General features: G+C 41.3%; 1 protein-coding gene across 1 annotated transcript in view; it reads right to left on the bottom strand.

Annotated features, from left to right (window-relative positions):
• The window catches only part of glis1a (GLIS family zinc finger 1a), a 40,135-nt gene that overhangs the window by 6,472 nt on the left and 14,882 nt on the right, over positions 1–18,781 (bottom strand). The window contains exons 3-5 of the mRNA XM_085377873.1: positions 7,002–7,115; positions 3,873–3,999; positions 500–653 (exon numbers count right to left, since the gene is read on the bottom strand). Of these exons, the coding sequence (XP_085233999.1) occupies positions 500–653; positions 3,873–3,999; positions 7,002–7,115 (395 nt within the window). The remainder of the gene's footprint in view (positions 1–499; positions 654–3,872; positions 4,000–7,001; positions 7,116–18,781) is intronic.

Below are 18,781 nucleotides of genomic sequence, written 5' to 3'. Positions count from 1 at the left end.
TCTTATTCAGCTCCACTGTAGTGAGTTGGCAAATCCCAGCAGCAGATAACTGAAAACCTTGCCAGACACCACGAGGGGTAAGTAGGAAAATATGTCTTTTCTTTATTTTTGTGATTTGGATGAACTGACTATTTTACGTTTGCCTCTTGTTTTATTGTTAAATGTCAGTAAAGTAATCTCCTTCCCAAGAAATAAAAGCAGCCCAATGTTGAAATACATGACAGTGTAGAAATTAAAAATGATAGATGTTTCTTTGCTTTTTATTATATGAAAGAAAATATTCACAATGGTGCAACAAGATGCAACCTTGGGGAAGATAAACTTCCATCAGATTTAACTACTGCCCACTGCTGCCCATAAGCAAGTCACTAAACATCTATTACTCTGCTATAAAAACTAAGTGGACTGTTTCCAGTCCAGCTTCGTTGTATGAATAAATAAATAAATGCTCAGGGGATGCACCGCATTTAACTTGAACTTGCTCTGATCTTACACTCACCCCTCTCTCATGCTCCCCGGGCTTGTTAATGAAGATATTGGGCTATTAGCATCAAAGTTTCCCTCCAGGCCTGGATACCTCGAGTCTGCTGATGGGGGCAGAAACTCTGAATTCCCCCGACTGTGGGCGGTGCTGCTGCTGTTTGAGTACACACCTGAAAGAGAGCCACAGATAACCTCAGTAAATCTGCTCCACCAAACATTTTGAGCATCCACCTCCACATCTGGTCCCACATCTAGTCTGAGGTCTCTGCAGCAAAGGTTGGATGATGTATATAACAGTTACAATAGAGTAGGAGTTAACATTAGAATCATTAGAAACTTCAACTGCAACGTATTTCACTTCAACGCCAAATTACATGTAGCCAAGTTTTCCAAACACCAAAAGTTTAGGAAGTGTTGCAATGCTTTTCATTCTCACATCTTTTGCTGTCAGAGATCGACCGCAAGTAGTTGTGGCAACTAACTGGTTGCCCGGAGGCTGAGTGTGCAATCTCCTCATACACTGGGTAAATACTTTCAATTGCACAGCAATTGCACAAACAATCACAGTCAGACAGAACGACTTTGATTAGTTTTAGACAGACTGGTGAATGTTTTAAGATAACTGGCATTTAGAAATGCAGAAAGATTACCAGGGTGTTGCAATAAATCTGTGTCAGCCTGCAACACCTTTCCTGTCAGTCAAGGCTTAACTCAACTAGTTGCTAACTGGCTGTACTCTGGTTATTTTCATATATTTTCATACTCTTGACAGGCACTCGTAAACATGACCATATTTCCCCAGTCTTGGCTTGTTTACACTGGCTTCCAGGACGTTGTAGAATTGATTTAAAAATTTTATTGCTTGTTTTTAAATCTCTAAATGGATTAGCTCTGTCATACCTCTCTGATTTGTTAACTAAAAATACTCCAAATAGAACTCTCAGGTCAGCTGAGAAGCAGGCTGAAAAACTGAGGAGACTGGGCCTTTGCGATAGCTGCGCCCAAACTTTGGAACAGTCTGCCTCTTGAAATTAGGATCTTTCCAACATTTTTAAAACCCATCTGAAAACACATTTTTACTCTCTACCTTTTAATTGTGTTAAAATTGTGTTTTACTTTGTTCTTTGTGTGGGTTTCTTCTACTTTTTTACTTTTTTACTATGTACAGCACTTTGGTCAACCTGTGTTGTTTTTAAATGACCTTATAAATAAATGGATTGATTGATTGATATATAAATAAAAGTTGCTGAGCATCTGTGCCGTTAAATCTTCCTACTACATCACTATCACATCACTACCTGTAATGATGATTTTCACTGGGTTCAAGCTGTATTGAATTGTATTATAACAAACACCAATAAAATATAAAGAAATGAAAGGCTGACTCTACTCAGTGTTGCACTTTATTTTTCAGCACAGCCTGAATTCTCTCAAGCTGTCTTGCAATTTCTTTAAGTAGTCTTCAGAAACGGCTCTCCAGGCTTCTGGAAGGACATTCAAAGATCTTTGGATGTTGGCTGCCTCTTGTTCCTTTCTCTGTCAAGATAATGCAACACTGCTTCAACAATGCTGATGTTTGGGCTCTGAGGAAGTCAGTCCATGACTGATAGTGCTCCACTGTTGGCTCTTCTATCCAGGTATGCTTCTACTGTCCGCAATAATTTTCATGGTGAAAAATTGAACTAATATCAGTCAGATGCTTTGCAGATGGTATAACATGGTGGATTAAAATCTGACTGTACTCTTCTGCAATCATTCAATTTTGACAAGCGCCCCAACACCGCTGGCTGAGAAGCAGCCCCAGACCATGACAGAGCCTCCTCCATGTTTTACAGATGGCTGTAGGGATGTTTGTACCGCTCTACTGACCTCCTCCATAAATACTGAAAGGCCAATAAAACTCTAATTCGTATTCATTTCCCAATAACAGCTGTTGCCAGTGATCTTCAGTCCAGTTACTGAGTAATTTGGCATACCTCAGCCTCTCTTCACATTTCTGATGAGGCTTCAGTGAACAGTAGATGGATCACCTGAGGGGTTAGATTTTCCTCTCAAGTCCTGTGTTAGGTATTTCCTAACATTTGGTGGGTGTGTTTGTTAAGTTTGGGAAGAAATTATGTTTTTGCAACAGATTGTTGGTACCAAGGTGCCTGCAGACATAATTTAAAATGGGTTCTTTGCAAAGTTGTCTGTGTAGACACAACACTGATTCAATTAGGTCCCTTTTACAAGGATTGGACTAAAAATGAGTAACAAAAAAAAGCAGCCAATGTTCAAAGAAAAGCTTTGAAAGACCTTTAGAAAGCCTAGAGAATTATTGCTCAAGACCACTTTAAAAAATGGCAAGAAAGTCTGGCTCCTTGTAGGCAAACAAAACTGTCGAAAATATTAAAATACTCAATTTATAGTTAAATGAAACTCTTCCAAATTATCGTGCAGTAGTGACATTTCCCCCCACTGATGAGCAACTCAATGTGCTATAGAAAAACAATTTCTGGTGTAAATACAAGTATATTACACACAGTGTGCACATATGGACAGATGGGGATTAGACTATGTTGCAAGCAGACTTTGAGGAGTTTCCATGGTCAGCGTAATCCATTTTTCTGTAAACCTTTCAGAGCCACATTTCAAGCCTACAGGGGCTGAATGCTCAATATCAAAAATATAGTTTCATGCTGTTCATTTAAATCTGTAACTTGTACCTGCATGCAATCAGTAAGCTGTCAGCACTAGGTTTTAAGCCAAGCTGACAATGATAGTGTGTGTCACCATAAATCCACCTAGTATACCACAACAGAAAGCAGTTTTCAGGCTATAACATTTGGCCATTTGAGATAAGAAAAAGTCCTCCTGGGATTTTTTCAAAATTAAACACTGACATGCTTGTTTCACCCTGACTAAACATAGCTCATAGCGTGCCGCTTGAGGCTTTTCCCTCAAAGTCTTCTGAGTAAAACGGCGAGTAGTCTGAAGTAATAGACATGGACAGCTTTCCTGGACGCTCTCCACTGTCTTTGGCCAACTGAGCCTCAGTGTACCTGACAGCTTCTTGATTCTGGTTCAGCCATTGAAATGGAAAGAAAAAGAGCTTGGCTGGAAAACCCGTTTGGAGAAGCTGAAGGACAAGTGGGGTGAAGGCCAACTTGCCCACAGTCATGGTGCCCAGTAATTGGACAAGGTAAACACTGGCATGATGAGCTATCATCGAAGGAATGAGAGAGGAGGGAAAGGAAAAGGAGCAAATGAGGCCATGGGAGAAAATGAAAGAGACAGCTTAACAGCCCAGGTGTTTTGGGCAATTACTCTTTTCTTTTGGGTTTTGCTCATTTCCAGAGAGGCGCTGGAGGCTAAGCACAGACTTCTGCTACCGTTTCATCTGCACATACCTGTGAAGTCATCTAAAGCCGGTAAAGGTGAGCTGTTTTTTTGGTGCGACGAGGCAGAGCTGTGGAGATGCTGGCGTGCCAGGCAGTCACTTAAGATGTCAGATTCCAGCATCGTGTGCACCTGAACCTGACAACAACACAAAACGCATTACAGCCATATAGATACATGTCATATAACAGCACTGTGTTATCATGCTGGTGACCAAGTGTGGGTGTTTGCCAGCATGCAGGGATGAGAATAATTACGTTAAAGCTGCAGCTTAGTTGTCTTCCAACTATATGCTGTTGGGCAACGCAGCTCCCATGCAAGTTTAAACTAAATGACTTCTCTTTTGATTTCATTCAGTAAAGCAACTGAAAACACAGTGAGCGAGCTGCAGGAGGTTTTCTACTGTTCATTTATCAAAGAAATGAGTTTGCACCAGATGCCTGGTTCTTGTTTCATCTTGCGATCCAGCTTCTTGAGGTACAAAATCCAGAAATCTTATTAGGCAATCGTATTCCAAAAACGTTCTAGCAAAGTTAAGGCTAAACAATTGGCTTTATTTTCCAGCGCTAAACAGAACATCCCCCCGGAACTTTCCAAAACAATTTATTGACAGCTTCGGGATTCAGAAGAAGCTCGCGGCAGACACCCAGGAACCACAAAAGCGGCGTGAATAATCAGCAAGAAATGCTCACCCAAAGTAGCGTTCACGAAGCCAGAAACTTCAATCGCTGTGACACATCAGCTCGAATAAATGTATGCCCGTGAGGAGCTTAAGAAGCTCATCTTTAATATTTCAAAGTTCCAATTAGCCCCACAGGGTTTACTGCAGCACAGGGCGTGTCGACTGTGTCACAACTTACCAACACACGTGGTTCTGTTTAAACCAAACAAGGCATGCGAATACACACACAAAGCCCCAGTGTCACTCACAGGCCATAGAAAACAAAAAAGGCCCAGATAAAGCAGAACAATAGGCTCCCTATTCGGACTTCCAGGGAGTGTGTGTAATACTTTGTTTTGTTGTATTTCATCCTACTGAATCATAAACATACCCACTCTCTCCTGCTGCTGCTGTAGTTCTCCAGAAATAAGACCTGCAACCCCCGAGAAGCCCCCTTTCTCTTTGAAAGTTATATAAAGAAGCAGTTCTCTACTATCTATATTTAAGAAAAAAAATTCTGGAAGAACAACATTGTTTTGAACTTTAAGGTTAAACGGGAACAAACATGCATCTCATTTGCTTTTAAACATGAGGTAACAATCAGGAAATAAAATCAAGATGTAGCACCAGAAAAAACCCTGTTTTACTTTCTCTTCCTGAGCTTGTTCATTTTTAGCTACAGATTTTCTATTCAGGGTCTCATGAATGACTGTGTGTGTCTTTATGGAATTTAAAACATAACCTTTTTTGGGGGGCAATTTTTATGTTTTAATAATTATTGAAAAAAGCTGTCTATTTTTAACTGAAATGCCAGATTTGGGGAATGGCACACTCACTGATATTTTTAGGAAAGCAAAGCTTTTATTTGTGTGTCACTTTTACAGAAAGAAAATCCTTGTTCAGAAATTGCATGCTTTTACGGTCACTCATTTCTTCCAAATTGGATCAATTTTAAATGAATTCAAGGTCATTTAAATGATTTGGCACCTGCAGGCAGGACATCTGCCTCCAGATGTTAGGCTTGACCATAAATGCTTCAGTTTGGCTTTTGATTAATATGTCTTTCATTCTTTATTTTATGTAAATGTGTATGCTTATAATGGTGAGTATTGTTCCGTAACCACTGCTGATTAAGCAGCTGTCTATGTTGGCCAGGACTCTGTTGCGAAAGACATTTTAAACCTCAAGGGTCTTGTCACCAGGTTAAAATGAGGTTAAATACAAACATGCAGTCATGTGAATAATAAGGTTTCAAAATCTAAGTTCACCCTATGATCTAGCAGCAATAACCTGAAATAATTGTTTTCTGTATGACTTTATTAATATGTGGAGGAAATTTGGCCCACTCGTCTTTTCAACGTTGCTTCAGTCCATTGAGGTTTGCAGGAATTTGTTTATGTACAGCTCTCTTAAGGTCCCACCACAACATTTCAATCAGCCTGAGGTCCATTGCAACACCTTTTTAACCATTCTGTTGTAGAGTTTTTGCTGTTTTTGGACTCATTGTCCTGTTGCATGACCCAGTATAAGCAAGATATAAATGGCCTTATATTGAATCTAAATATCGGTATACAGAGGTGTTCATGTTTGACTCAGTGGCTGCAAGGTACCCGGGTCCTGTGGCTGCAAAAGAAACCCAAATGATCACCGCTTCATCAATGTGGTTGATAGCAGCTATGTTGTGTTTGTACTGATATGCTTGTTTTTTACCAAATGTGGGACAGTTGCCGACATTGTTTTTAGTTTGTAGAGCCTCTTTGTCATTTGTCATAATAACCTTCAAGTTTTGTGCTGAAATAAAATCAAAAACATGCATGGCTGCTCCTAATAACTTCATCAAATAATGAGTGGAGCCTTCATAGCAGTTTGTATTGTTTTCATTATTATGAGAAGAAACACAACTTAACATGTATTCCAAAAAAGAGAAGACAAATATCCATCATAAATACAAACTCCAGATGTGCTGTGTATAATTGCAGACAGTCAAGTATAATAAATTGGGAAGGAAAAAAAAATCTATCAAGTAATATAACTTAAAACATTTCATGTTTTATGATGTTAAGCTGTTGAGAAATAATCAATTGATTCCAGTAAATTTCAGCCCTGTGAAGGTGGCTCAGGAATACAAGGCACTGATGTGATCCTGGTTTAAATTATGTACTTTTGATCCCATCCAATAAAAGCTTAAATATGACCCCACTATTGGACAACCTGATAGGTGAGTGGTTAGGGTGCACACTGCATGTTTTACTCCTGGCTAGACGGACCTTTATTGAATGTCTTTTCCACTATCCACCCAAACCATCCATTAAGGGCAAAAAAAATGCAGCTCAAATTTAAAAAAACGTCCCCAGGTTGCTTTTAAAAATGCTTTGGCCATAATTTTTTATTTCTAACCACACTTTCTGAATCCTCCCTTTGCTTCTGAACGACACACAGTCAAGTTTTAAAAACATAGAAAGGTTTTAATGTTCATTACCTTGACCTCCTTTTCCTGAAGGCCTTTGGCTGAATGAGCTTTGACGTGCTTTCGTAATGAGCTGGGGTCAGTGTAGCGCTTGGTGCATCCCGGTATCTGACAGGCGTATGGTTTCTGTGAATGAACCACAAGAAGGAGAGGTGAGAGAAGTTTGACTGAACATTTAGAAGCACCTTGGTTTAACTTTCTGTTATAAAAAGAAAACAGGTGTGCTGCTATTAAAAAGAGCACAAATTATTTTTTGGTGTTTTGGGGAACACTTTCTCCTGCAACTCTTCTTCTAGCGGATTGCAAAAATTTAGCAATGTTGATTTCAGTACTGAGCTAAGGAGAACAAACCTTTTTTTGTACAGAAAACACAACAAAAATAGCACAACACGCCAAATTAAACCCAGAGCTTGAGAGTTATTATTAGATTTACTGTAAGGTGCAGACTACACCATCTCTTATATATCCTACATTATGTATTGAGAAGGTTACGAATTTTCTACACCAGAACTGAATAATATTCACAACACGATGATGATTTTATAGTCTCATCAGATACAACGATGTCAAACATAAAATGTGTGTACAAATAATGGCACAAGTTCAGATGACTCACATCCACACTGAAGGCATAAACATTTAGGATAAAGATCGTAAATGTGGCTACTTCTTGTGACAACTGGACTAACAGAGGAAGAAAGAAGATGTAGTTCTGTCAACATTTTACATAAAGTGCTCCTCAGCTGAAAGGGAGGATATTTACCTTTCATCTGCAGGCTTAAAAGAGGGGAAGAGAGAAGAGAGTTTAGCCATAAATCATTTCATTCATAAAGTAAACTGTATGAGCTACCTGCAGTCTTTGTATTCATATAAAAGTATTTATTTCTGCACATTATTTCCTGAAGGAATAAACATTTCATAGCAGGCTAAAGCAGCTGGAAGACAAAGTATTTTCTGGTGTAATGATATAAAATACTACAGTTAACTGAGTCCTCCTGAAATAAGTAAAATGAGTAACATCGTGGAATGTGTGTTGAAATGTTTTTTACTGTACAAATAGCTCATTTCTTATATGCAGACAGGTTTTCATCATTTTACTTCGAAGTAGAAAGTTGAGTAAGATGACTGTATTTCACAATTTAGTGAATAAATGAGCTCATTGCCATGAATCTCAGATCTCTTTTTTATTCGCTCTTTTTCATTGCCAAGTATTTAACAGGTGGATTCAATTATACATTCATGAACCAAATATACTAATCAATTGTCATATAACTAACAACATCTGTTTTATCATCTCTAACACCCTGGAGGACAACGGGGAGAGTTTAGACGCTCTCCAAGATTACATCGACCGCTGTTTTCAAGATTTAGTAATGCATAAGGCCCAGAGTGCATCTTCCCCGGCCAAAATCGAGACGCCGTCATCGAAGAGAAGTCGCCAGGCAGACTCCCCCGGTACAACATCGCCTGCCGGCAAAGACATCGCAGAAATCCTGGAGTCAATCGACAAGCGATTGTCCAGTTTCGATGCGAGGCTGTCCCTGGTGGAGATTTTACACCGGGAATTTAAATCTCTGAGAGAATCCCTGGAATTCAGCCAGCAGCAGGTGGAAACGCTTGCCGCTGAAAATGCCACGCTACGGGAGTCGGTTAAATCTCTCACCGATAACGTGACCCAGCTAAACATTGAAAATAAAAAAATAAAAGAGTCCGTTATCGATCTACAAGCCCGTAGCATGAGAGATAATCTTGTGTTTTCTGGTATTCCAGAAACTGCCGGAGAGGACGCAGAGGCAACGGTGAAAAACTTCATTAAAATCCACCTGAAGCTGCCGGAGGACACCGTAAAGAACATCGACTTCGATAGAGTACATCGCTTGGGGGGCGCGCGGTCGCGGACCGGGAGACCACGGCCTATTGTGGCCAAATTCAGTCAATTCAAACAGAAGGAACAGGTGAAGAGTCGCGGCAGAGAGCTGAAAGGAACGGACTTCAGCGTGAACGACCAGTTCCCCAAAGAGATCCTGGAACGACGCAAGGTCCTGTTCCCAGTTCGACGTAGCTTCATCCAGAAAGGCTCCCGTGCTGTCATCGCCGTGGACCGGCTCTACGTGGACGGACAGCTTTACCGCGACCTCGGCACCACACCGTGGTTATATTAACTGCACTCCAGATAAGAACCCGCTACACTCTTTTCTTATTCATTCACACTTTCTCCTTTAACATGAGTTTAAGCTAGTAATATCAATATGATGTCATAGCAGATATAACACCGTCACCCTCCGTCATTGCTTTAATTGGAATGTTTCCGTTTCGTTTCTTTTTTTTTTTGTTGTCGCTCACAGTTCATGTGGTTTCTTTCTTTCTCTTGTCTTTCACTGCTGTGGTCACCTACTTCCCTACTCACCTACAAACAACACCCTCTATTTCTCCATATTTTCACAACACGATCACGCAAACACATCAGCTCAACGGCAGCACATTCACAACAGCCTCACAGCACGCACAGACTTGCAGGACACATAAGCAAGCCACGCTTGTTCATATTAGTGAATATTCACACACATAGTCAGACTTATGGAGTCTCTCACCACACTTTTTCTCTTTCTATTTATAAACAAGGGATGTTTCCATATTCTCTCCACCTGTCTAAACGAAACACCCAGCATACATCATTAGACATACACGCACAATTAAGGGCATGCTGAGGTTTGTCACATGGAATGTAAATGGAGCTGGCACCAGAGGAAAGAGGTTAAAAATATTTAACCAGCTTAAAAAACTACAGGCAGATGTTGTTTTATTACAAGAAACTCACAAACCTGTCACAGGTTTAAATGAACTTAAAACACCTGAGTTTCCTAACGTGTTTGCAGCCGGTTATAATTCTAGACAACGGGGAGTAGCAATTTTAATACATAAAAATGTTAATTTTACAGTACTCGATACAGTTATAGATCCAGAGGGTAGATTTCTAATTATTAAACTATCAATATTGAACAAAAAACTATGTATTGTTAGTATATATGGTCCAAATGTTGATGAACCCTCATTCTTCCACGGTTTTTTTAGTGCACTCTCTGAACACCTTGATTGCACACTCATTCTTGGCGGTGACCTCAACCTTGGACTAAATGAAGAAATGGATAGGCTCAACACAACAGGAACTCAGCGTAATTGGCAGTCCACAAATATAATCAAACAATATATGAACGACTTTGGTCTTTGCGATGCATGGCGCTCTCTTCACCCCACCAGTAAGGAATATACTTTTTTCTCGCATGTTCATCACTCTTACTCTCGTCTGGATTATTTTTTGGTCAGCAGCTCACTGCTGTGTGACATTTCAGACACTGAGATTCATCCTATAGCTGTCAGCGATCATGCTCCTGTATCTTTAACACTAATGCACAAGAATAATACTACGCCAAGTAAAAACTGGAGATTTAATATATCACTACTTAAAGATGAAGACTTTATTAAATACTTTAAAAAGGAATGGACTTCATATTTAGACTTTAATGACACTCCCGGAATATCTGCTTCTGTTCTATGGGAAGCAGGGAAAGCTGTGATGAGAGGTAAAATAATTTCTTTCTCATCACACAAAAAGAAAGAAGAAAACAAAAATATTCAGGAATTAGAAAAAAACATCAAATCACTAGAAGAAGCCTACGCGTCCCACCAAGATCAGGAAACATTGAACAAAATATGCAAAACAAAACTAGAATTAAATGAAACTATTAATAAAAAAACACAATTCCTTATACAAAGACTTCGCTTGGAGAATTTTGAACACAGTAACAAATCAGGTCGATTTCTAGCTAACCAGCTAAAAATAAATAAAGAAAAAATAACTATATGTGCTGCTAAAGATTTATCGGGGAACACAATATATGATCCTGGAAGAATAAACAACATTTTTAGGGATTTCTATGAAACTTTATACTCACCACAAATAAACCCATCTAAAAATGAAATTGATCTGTTTCTTGACAACGTAACTCTTCCAAAATTACTAGACAGTCAAGCAATGGAACTGGATTCGCCACTGACGCCAAGTGAACTCCAGGAAGCCCTGATAAGTATGCCCAATAATAAGGCTCCAGGTCCAGACGGCTTCCCTGCAGAATTCTACAAAGAATTCTGGACAATTTTGGCACCAGTATTCCACAGCATGTTGCAGGAAATCGAGGAAAAGGGCAGACTACCACCAAATATGAATTCTGCCAACATTAGTCTCCTGCTAAAACCAGGCAAAGACCCTTTATTTCCCTCAAGCTATCGTCCAATTTCTCTTTTAAATGTAGACCTTAAAATAATCTGCAAAGCTCTCTCAAAGAGATTAGAGAAAATGACCCCCCTCTTAATTCATCCTGACCAAACTGGTTTCATAAAAGGTCGGCACTCCTCAACAAATACTCGTAGATTACTTAATTTAATAGACTACTCATACGATAAAAACATCGAAACCATAATATTATCTCTAGATGCAGAAAAAGCATTTGACAGAGTTAATTGGAAATTTTTATTCGCAACTTTACACAAATTTGGTTTTGGAAACTCTTTCATAAACTGGATAAGAATATTATACAATTCCCCAACGGCTCGTATCAGAACAAATGACCAGACATCCTCCAGCTTCTGTCTCCTGAGGGGCACCAGACAGGGATGCCCACTCTCCCCTTCACTTTTTGCAATTTTTATCGAACCCCTAGCAGCAGCATTTAGACAGGCTACAACAATTAAGGGCATAAAATGTAAGAACATAGAACATAAAATCAGTCTCTATGCGGATGATGTGTTGCTTTTTCTGCAAAACACACAAACCAACCTCTCTGAGGTAATTACTTTAATAAACTGGTTTTCAAGAGTTTCAGATTATTCAATTAACTGGCCAAAATCTACAGTTCTCCCCATTAACTGCTCCTTCCATAATTCTTCCTCTGCCCCACTGCAATCCGGAAATATTAAATATTTAGGTATTAATGTCTCTCCTAAGCTTTCAGACTTAACTAAACTAAACCACATCCCACTTCTAAAGAAAGTAGAAGGCGATCTGACTAGATGGAAATCTTTACCCATATCACTCATGGGAAGGGTCGCCACTATAAAAATGATGATCTTGCCAAAAATAAATTACTTATTTTTGATGATCCCTAACAAACCATCACAAGATTGGTTCAGATCTCTGGATTCATATATTTCCAAATTCCTTTGGAAAGATAAACCCCCGCGTATTAGCTTAAAAACGCTACAAAGAACCAAGGATAGAGGAGGATTAGATCTGCCTAATTTTCACCAATACTTCTTAGCCAACAGGCTTCAGTTCATCTCAGAATGGTTAAAACATACCTTCTTAGTTGAGCCCTGGCTAGATGTTGAACAGGCACTATGCAAGGATCTAGAGATTTCAGACCTACCATTTATTAGCTCAAACATCAAAAGACATGAATGCTTTAAAAGTATCAACATCAGCTTTTCTCTAACAGCATGGTGGGAGTTTCTAAAAATAACGGAGTCTTCATTAATCCCATGCAAACGTACACCTATCTGGAATAACCCTGACATATTACAAAACAATAATATGATTAATTTCCCAGAATGGAGTTGTAAAGGAATTAAATACTTAGAACATATATTAGAGGGAACAGAATTTATTCCATTTGACAGACTAGTTGAACAATATGGGATCAACAAGACAAGGTTTTAAATCCATTAAATCCATAGTAAAAAAGAAATTTAACCTCAGTCAAGTTGAATTACAAACACCACTAAGTGCGGCACATTTTCTTACTCTTAAATCCCCCAAATTATTATCTAAAATATACAGAACACTTTCTAAATTAGATTAATCAATATCCCTTCCTACTGCAAAGTGGGAAGCAGATTTATCAGTCAACCTAGACCAAAACTTCTGGTCTCAGATTTGCTTAAAAACTTTTAAATTAATTAAAAATCCCAGTCTGCAATTAATACAATACAAAATACTTCATAGAGTGCACTATACAGGTCATCGGATGTTCAAGATGGGCTTTACATCTTCCAACAACTGCTCACACTGTCAAGGCAATACACCAGACAATTACATCCACGCTCTTTGGTTCTGTCCACCAGTGCAAAAGTTTTGGCGCGAGATATGTGAAGACTTATCAAAGTGTCTGAAATGTAACATTCCAACTTCCCCCTTAGTGTGTCTACTGGGCAGCTTAGATAATGTCACTTCAGAAAAGAATATAGCCCATATGATCTTCACTGCCCTATGCATAGCCAAGAAAACAGTCCTCATGAACTGGAAAAATAAAAATAATCTTAATTCTAACCAATATAGAAATTATCTATTAGATTACATTAGTCTTGACACAGCCTCTGCCACCACATTAGATCAATTGCTCTGGGCCCCTTTTATCAGCTCCATCACCTAGTGGGGGTGGGGGGTCATAGTTTGGTCCCGCCTTCACTGTTGTGATTGGTGAGGGGGTAGGGACAGGCTTAGGGCGTCGGGGGGTTCCCCGGAGGCATCTTCCTTGGGGGGCTCAACCCGGGCTAGCGGTCACGTCCGGTTGGGGGCTCTGTTGGCTCTCAGGTGACTGTTTCCTCGCGGCTGCGTGCAGCGGGGCTAGGGGAGGGTCTGTGCTGACGGACGTGGGTTACTGACCTGGCAACCTGGCTGCCCCTGGGTGGGTCCGGGATGGGCATGAGGTTCTGGGGGCGCTCCGTCTCTGGGCTGGGGCCCGGGCCGGGCCTCGGGGGCTTGGGTCCTGGTTGGTGGGTTGCCGGGGTTGTGGGCGGGTGGGTGCATGGGGGCCCGGCCCTGGAGCAGGGTGCCGCCGGTGCGTCGAGCCGCCTGGGGGGCTCTTCAACTGGTGGGGGGGATGGTCACATCTTGCAGGAGCTTTCTTCTCTTCAGGAACTCTCTGCAGGAGGGGGAGATACAGGAGAGGTGGAGGAAGATCTCAGCCTGGGCGTTTACCGTCTTATGTAGTCTGGAAGATGTGTGGATGGTGGGGTGGGTGCAGTTTTCTCTGTGGTGGGGTTGGGTGGACTGTCCAGGGCTCTGTGGAGCCGGAGGGCGCTACTGCACTGGGCCCCGGTCTGATGGGCCTGGGCCCCCCTTCCCTGGCGGGTCGCGGAGGGTGGGAGTGCCTACTGGGGTCAGCGGGGGAGCTGGCCCCAGGGAGGGGTTACCTGCCCCTCCCTTCCTTCCCTCCCCATCTCCAGCTGCCTCCCTCTTCCCGCTCCTCCACAACCACCCACACATGCAGGGCCTTGGAGTGGGGGTATGTCACCAGGGTGCAGAGGAGGCTACCCCCCCCCCCCCCCCCCCCGTCCCCTTCTGGCTGCCTCTGCCTCAATTTTATCCCACAACTTAGACATTCACATTATTCACACTCTCATTACACATACATATAGGATCTTGGGGGTGGGCACAATCACGGAGTCCAAATTACCATCAGGGTGTATACCTCACCCCTGACGTCGTTGCCCACCTCTCAATTTTAAATACACTTAGTCATTGAGGGCTAGCAGGAGGGACTATGCGCTTACCTGCTGCTCCATGGCAGGTAGCGCCATGCCCTCCTGGGTTTTAATTGCACCTTAGAACACATATGCATCAACACTACAATGAGCGGGTGGAGGGAGGTTTGGAGTCTTCTCCCACCCCCATTCTCTGCGGCCTGCTGGAGCGGGAGGGCTAGTAGGAGGAGTTGGCCGTCCGACTGCGGTCTGGGGTGTGGGGCCTCCCTGCTGCTGCGGAGTCGGGGTGGTCTGCCTCTCCCCACCGCAGGGAAAAGGGTAACACCACCTGGGTCTGGGTGCAATTCCCCCCTCCAGGGGCAAGGGTACCTAGACCCGGTTTGTAGAGTACGCTTGGGGAGTGTGATTGTGTGTACAGCGTCTCTTTATGTCTGTCTCCACGTTGGTTGAGTGTGGAGTGAGTGCATATGAGAGCATGAGGGTGGGAATGGATGTTTGTGTCTGTGTGTGCCTGTATGTCTGTGTCTATATGTCAGGTAGGGTATCAGACGCCACCTCTCTGGGGACACCTCAGGCCCTCCAAGGTTTGGAGGCCTATCTCCACCCACCACCACTTCCCCTGCCGGTGGCGGACTCCCTCAGGTGTCGGTGTGTTGGTGGTTCTTTGTGTCTGGGGGTGGGCGTCCGGGTACACACCGGCTCACTCCTTGGCGGCTGCTTGTCGGGGCCTGGGGCCTGGGGCTCGCTCGGGCCCCTTTGGAGGTGGGGTGCCCCCGGCCTCTCGGCCTGGGGCTCGGTCACTCAGGCACAGCTGGGGGCCGGCGGAGCTCACGGGCGCGTCACTGCAACTCCCCCTGACTTCTGCTCCGCGGCTGCTGGGCGAGCCCTCATCTGGGACTCTCCTCAGCTCTTACTGGGACAGTGGCGCGGCTGCCCCTCTGTTGGTCTTCCATGGTCTCTTGTGTTCTGGGGGCCTCTGGATGTCTGGAGTTTTGATCTCCTCCATACCCGCTTCACACCCTGGAGGACGGGGCTGTGGCCCCCCCACACTCCCTAGCAGATCATTACATGGAGAAACCTTTGGAATGCAAGCATGCTGATCCACACAGGTATGCACACATGGGTATTCACAGACGCGGACTAAAGCTTTCTTGGCTGCTACCTCAAAGCACACTGTGCGCTGTCTATCTTGTGTGCTGCACAATATCGTTTATTATTTAGTAAATATTGATATCTATGACTAGCTAGTTTATTGTGATGGTGCTTTGTTTTCTCTATTATTATGTTGCTCTTTGTTGTTTGCTGTCTCCTCTGTTTGTTTTTTTTGTTTGTTTGTTTTTTTTTCTCCATACAGGTGACCCAGGAGTTCTTTTTTTTTTTTTTCCTCTCTCTTCCCCCCCCTTCTCACCGTCTCTTCTCCCCTTTGGTTTTCTTTCTTTCTCTCCCCCTCTTTCTCTCATTCATTCCCCCTGTCCTATTTATTAAAAAAAAAAAAAAAAAAAAAAAAAGACAAAGGATGAACTGAAGCTCTGCCATCACGTAATGTCGCATACTGCTGTTTCTGATGTCATTTAGAAAAAAAAAAAGAAAAAAAAAAAAAAAACACTGCCCAGTTTCTCATCTTTGTACGTGGGATTACGAAAAAAGTTTGAGATTACAGCAGAGATCACAGCTGTGTGCTAGATGAAAGAGACTATGACGAAGAGTGATTTGTTAAATGAAATCAGATAAACTTGCTGCTGTTACATTAGTAGCGAAATCTGACTAAAACTGATCATTTTGTGTTGTATTATAAACCAGGAGGTGTTGCACAAGTCAGAGCTAAAACAACACATTGTTGATGTTGTAAATAAATAGTTAACTTCACCAGGGCAAGGGTTTTAGAGGTGCATGAAGCTGAACATTGTGAGGCTACCACACAGGTCAGCCTGGACTAAAAAGGGTTTAGGACCTGCTGCACATCCATGATGAGAATCTGGCATTCCAACATATCCAAGAAGTTCTCAGTTGGGGGCATTTGAATATAGTGAATCTGTAAAAAGCTCTGATCTGAGCTTTATGAAGAAGCCAACAGAAGATAGGTACACTGTGGTATTAAAGGGATAGACATAGTCAGCAACAATACTCAGGTAGTGTAGTGTGGTGTTTAAACTACACCAAGGATGCCAAAAAAAGGAAAAAGATAAAGAAATTGCCAAGAAAATACCCCTGTACCACCACCAGCCTAGACTGTTGACACGTAGCAGGGTGGATCTATGCTTTCGTGTTGTTTTTATGTTTAAATTCTGAATGTCACAGAACCAGACAAGGCAATATTGTTTCTCCAATCTCCTCTGGAGGAAATGCAGAGTAAAGCTGAGCTTAGTGAGGTAGGAAAAACAAATCACCATGGGCAACAGTGAGGTGTTTTGGGCATGACTTTTTATCTGCTTCTTAACGTGGAGCATCCCAGACAACATTTGAAAACCCCTGCTTTTCAAAATGACTTCTTTCTCTGTAATTAGTCATTTGCCTGAAGATCTAATATGGAAACACTGCAAAGAAATATCATTTCTTTTTTCTTTCTAATATGGCAGCTTTCAGCATATTTGTCACACTCATCTTTGTAAAATATTAAAATTTAACTCAGCTTTTAAATGATAATTTCATTTATTAAGGGAGAGAACTATCCAAACTTAACTTGCCCTGTGAGAAAAAGTAATTTCCCCCTTAAATTGATGAATTAATTAAAAAAAAATAGGACCCATCTAATAAAGGGAAGTAGGCTAAAAGATCTCAATAACAACAAATAATGCTACAATCTAAAGAAACAGATGAGAAACTCCTCTGTCATTGACATCTGTCTGTCTGGAAATGAAGACAGATGTATGAAGTCATTTCTAAGGCTTTGGGACTCCAGCGAACCGCAGTGAGAGTCATTATATACAAACGGAGAAAACTCGGAACAGTGGTGATCATTCCCAGGAATGACTGACCCACCAAAATTACTGCAAGAGCAAATTGACGACTCATCCAGGAGGTCACAGAAGAACCCAGAACATTCTAAAGAACTCACTTGCCTCAGTTAAGGTCAGTTTTTGTGATTCAACAATTAAAAAAAGAGACAAACGAAGAAACATCTTGATAATCCTCAAGACTTTTGTGTCTCGACACTGTTGGACTAATGAGTGAAAAGTAGATTGTTTGGAATGTCTGACTCCTGTTACATCTCATGTTAAACTAACACTTTTCATATAAAGAACATCATACCAGCAGTGGCAGTAGTGTGATGGTCTGGATCCAGACAACCATAGTTGAGGAAACCATGAATTTTGCTCTTTACCAGAAAATCCTGAAGCTAAATGTTTAGCTATCAATTCAAGCCCTGAAGCTCAGGCTCAGTTTGGTTATGCAGCAGGACAGTGATCCAAAAAACGTCAGCAAGTCCACCTCTGAATGGCTGAAATGCAAAAAAAAAAAAAAAAGAGCCTTTGAAGCTTGGCCTTAGTCAAAGTGTGGATTTAAATGAAATTGAGTTGCTTTGGCATGACCATAAACTGTCTGTCCATGCTTGAAAACCCTCCAATGTGGCTGAATTAAAACAATTCTGCAAAGAAGCCAAAATTCCTCCACAGTGATGTTATTATTACAAAAACTTGAAAATTTGATTGCTGTTTGTGTTGCCAAGGCTGGCACAACTAGTTATTAGGTTTAGGAGTCAGCTGCTTTTTCACAAAGGTTCAGGTAGGATTGGATAAGCTTTTTTCCTTTATCATATAAAAAAGAAAAAACAGCATTTTTGCATTTTACCTGGGTTATCTTTGGCTAATGTTAAAAACTGTTTGATGATCTTGGGTTTGACAGTAATGCAAAAAACAAAGTAGTATTGAAAAATCACTTGTATTTTTTAATGATGCAACAAAACAATGAATGAAGCAAATGAGTAAAAATGCTGTAAAAAGAATTTTTAGTAGAAATATATCAGGACAGGCTTGACTATAATAATGCTTGTGTCAGTGGGATTGTTATTTTTCTAATGTCTGCTCGATTTTTCTTCTCCAGTATTCCCAATTTTTGTGTAATTCTTAAACAAATACATTTCAAATTATAGACATGCAATACCAACGTAGATCTGGCATCAGAGTAAGTGCTGCTCTACAGTGTCTGTAAAAAAAAAAAAAGAAAAAAAAGGGGGCAATTTCAAAACTATTTCAGGAAAAATATTCCCTGTGAGACCAGCTCAGTTCTCTCTTAGTCTAAACAGATCAGCACCAAATGAAGTGCTGTCTTTCTAATCTTAGCATAAATTCAGGGTAATGACATGCAAAGTGGTT

Source organism: Diplotaxodon limnothrissa, linkage group LG18 (assembly GCF_057381915.1).
Source record: "Diplotaxodon limnothrissa isolate DT_005_m linkage group LG18, D_limnothrissa_male_GT1.1, whole genome shotgun sequence".
NCBI classification, from domain to species: Eukaryota; Metazoa; Chordata; class Actinopteri; order Cichliformes; family Cichlidae; genus Diplotaxodon; species Diplotaxodon limnothrissa.
Note: the sequence above shows the minus strand (reverse complement) of the source record. Positions and strands in the feature narration are given on the sequence as shown.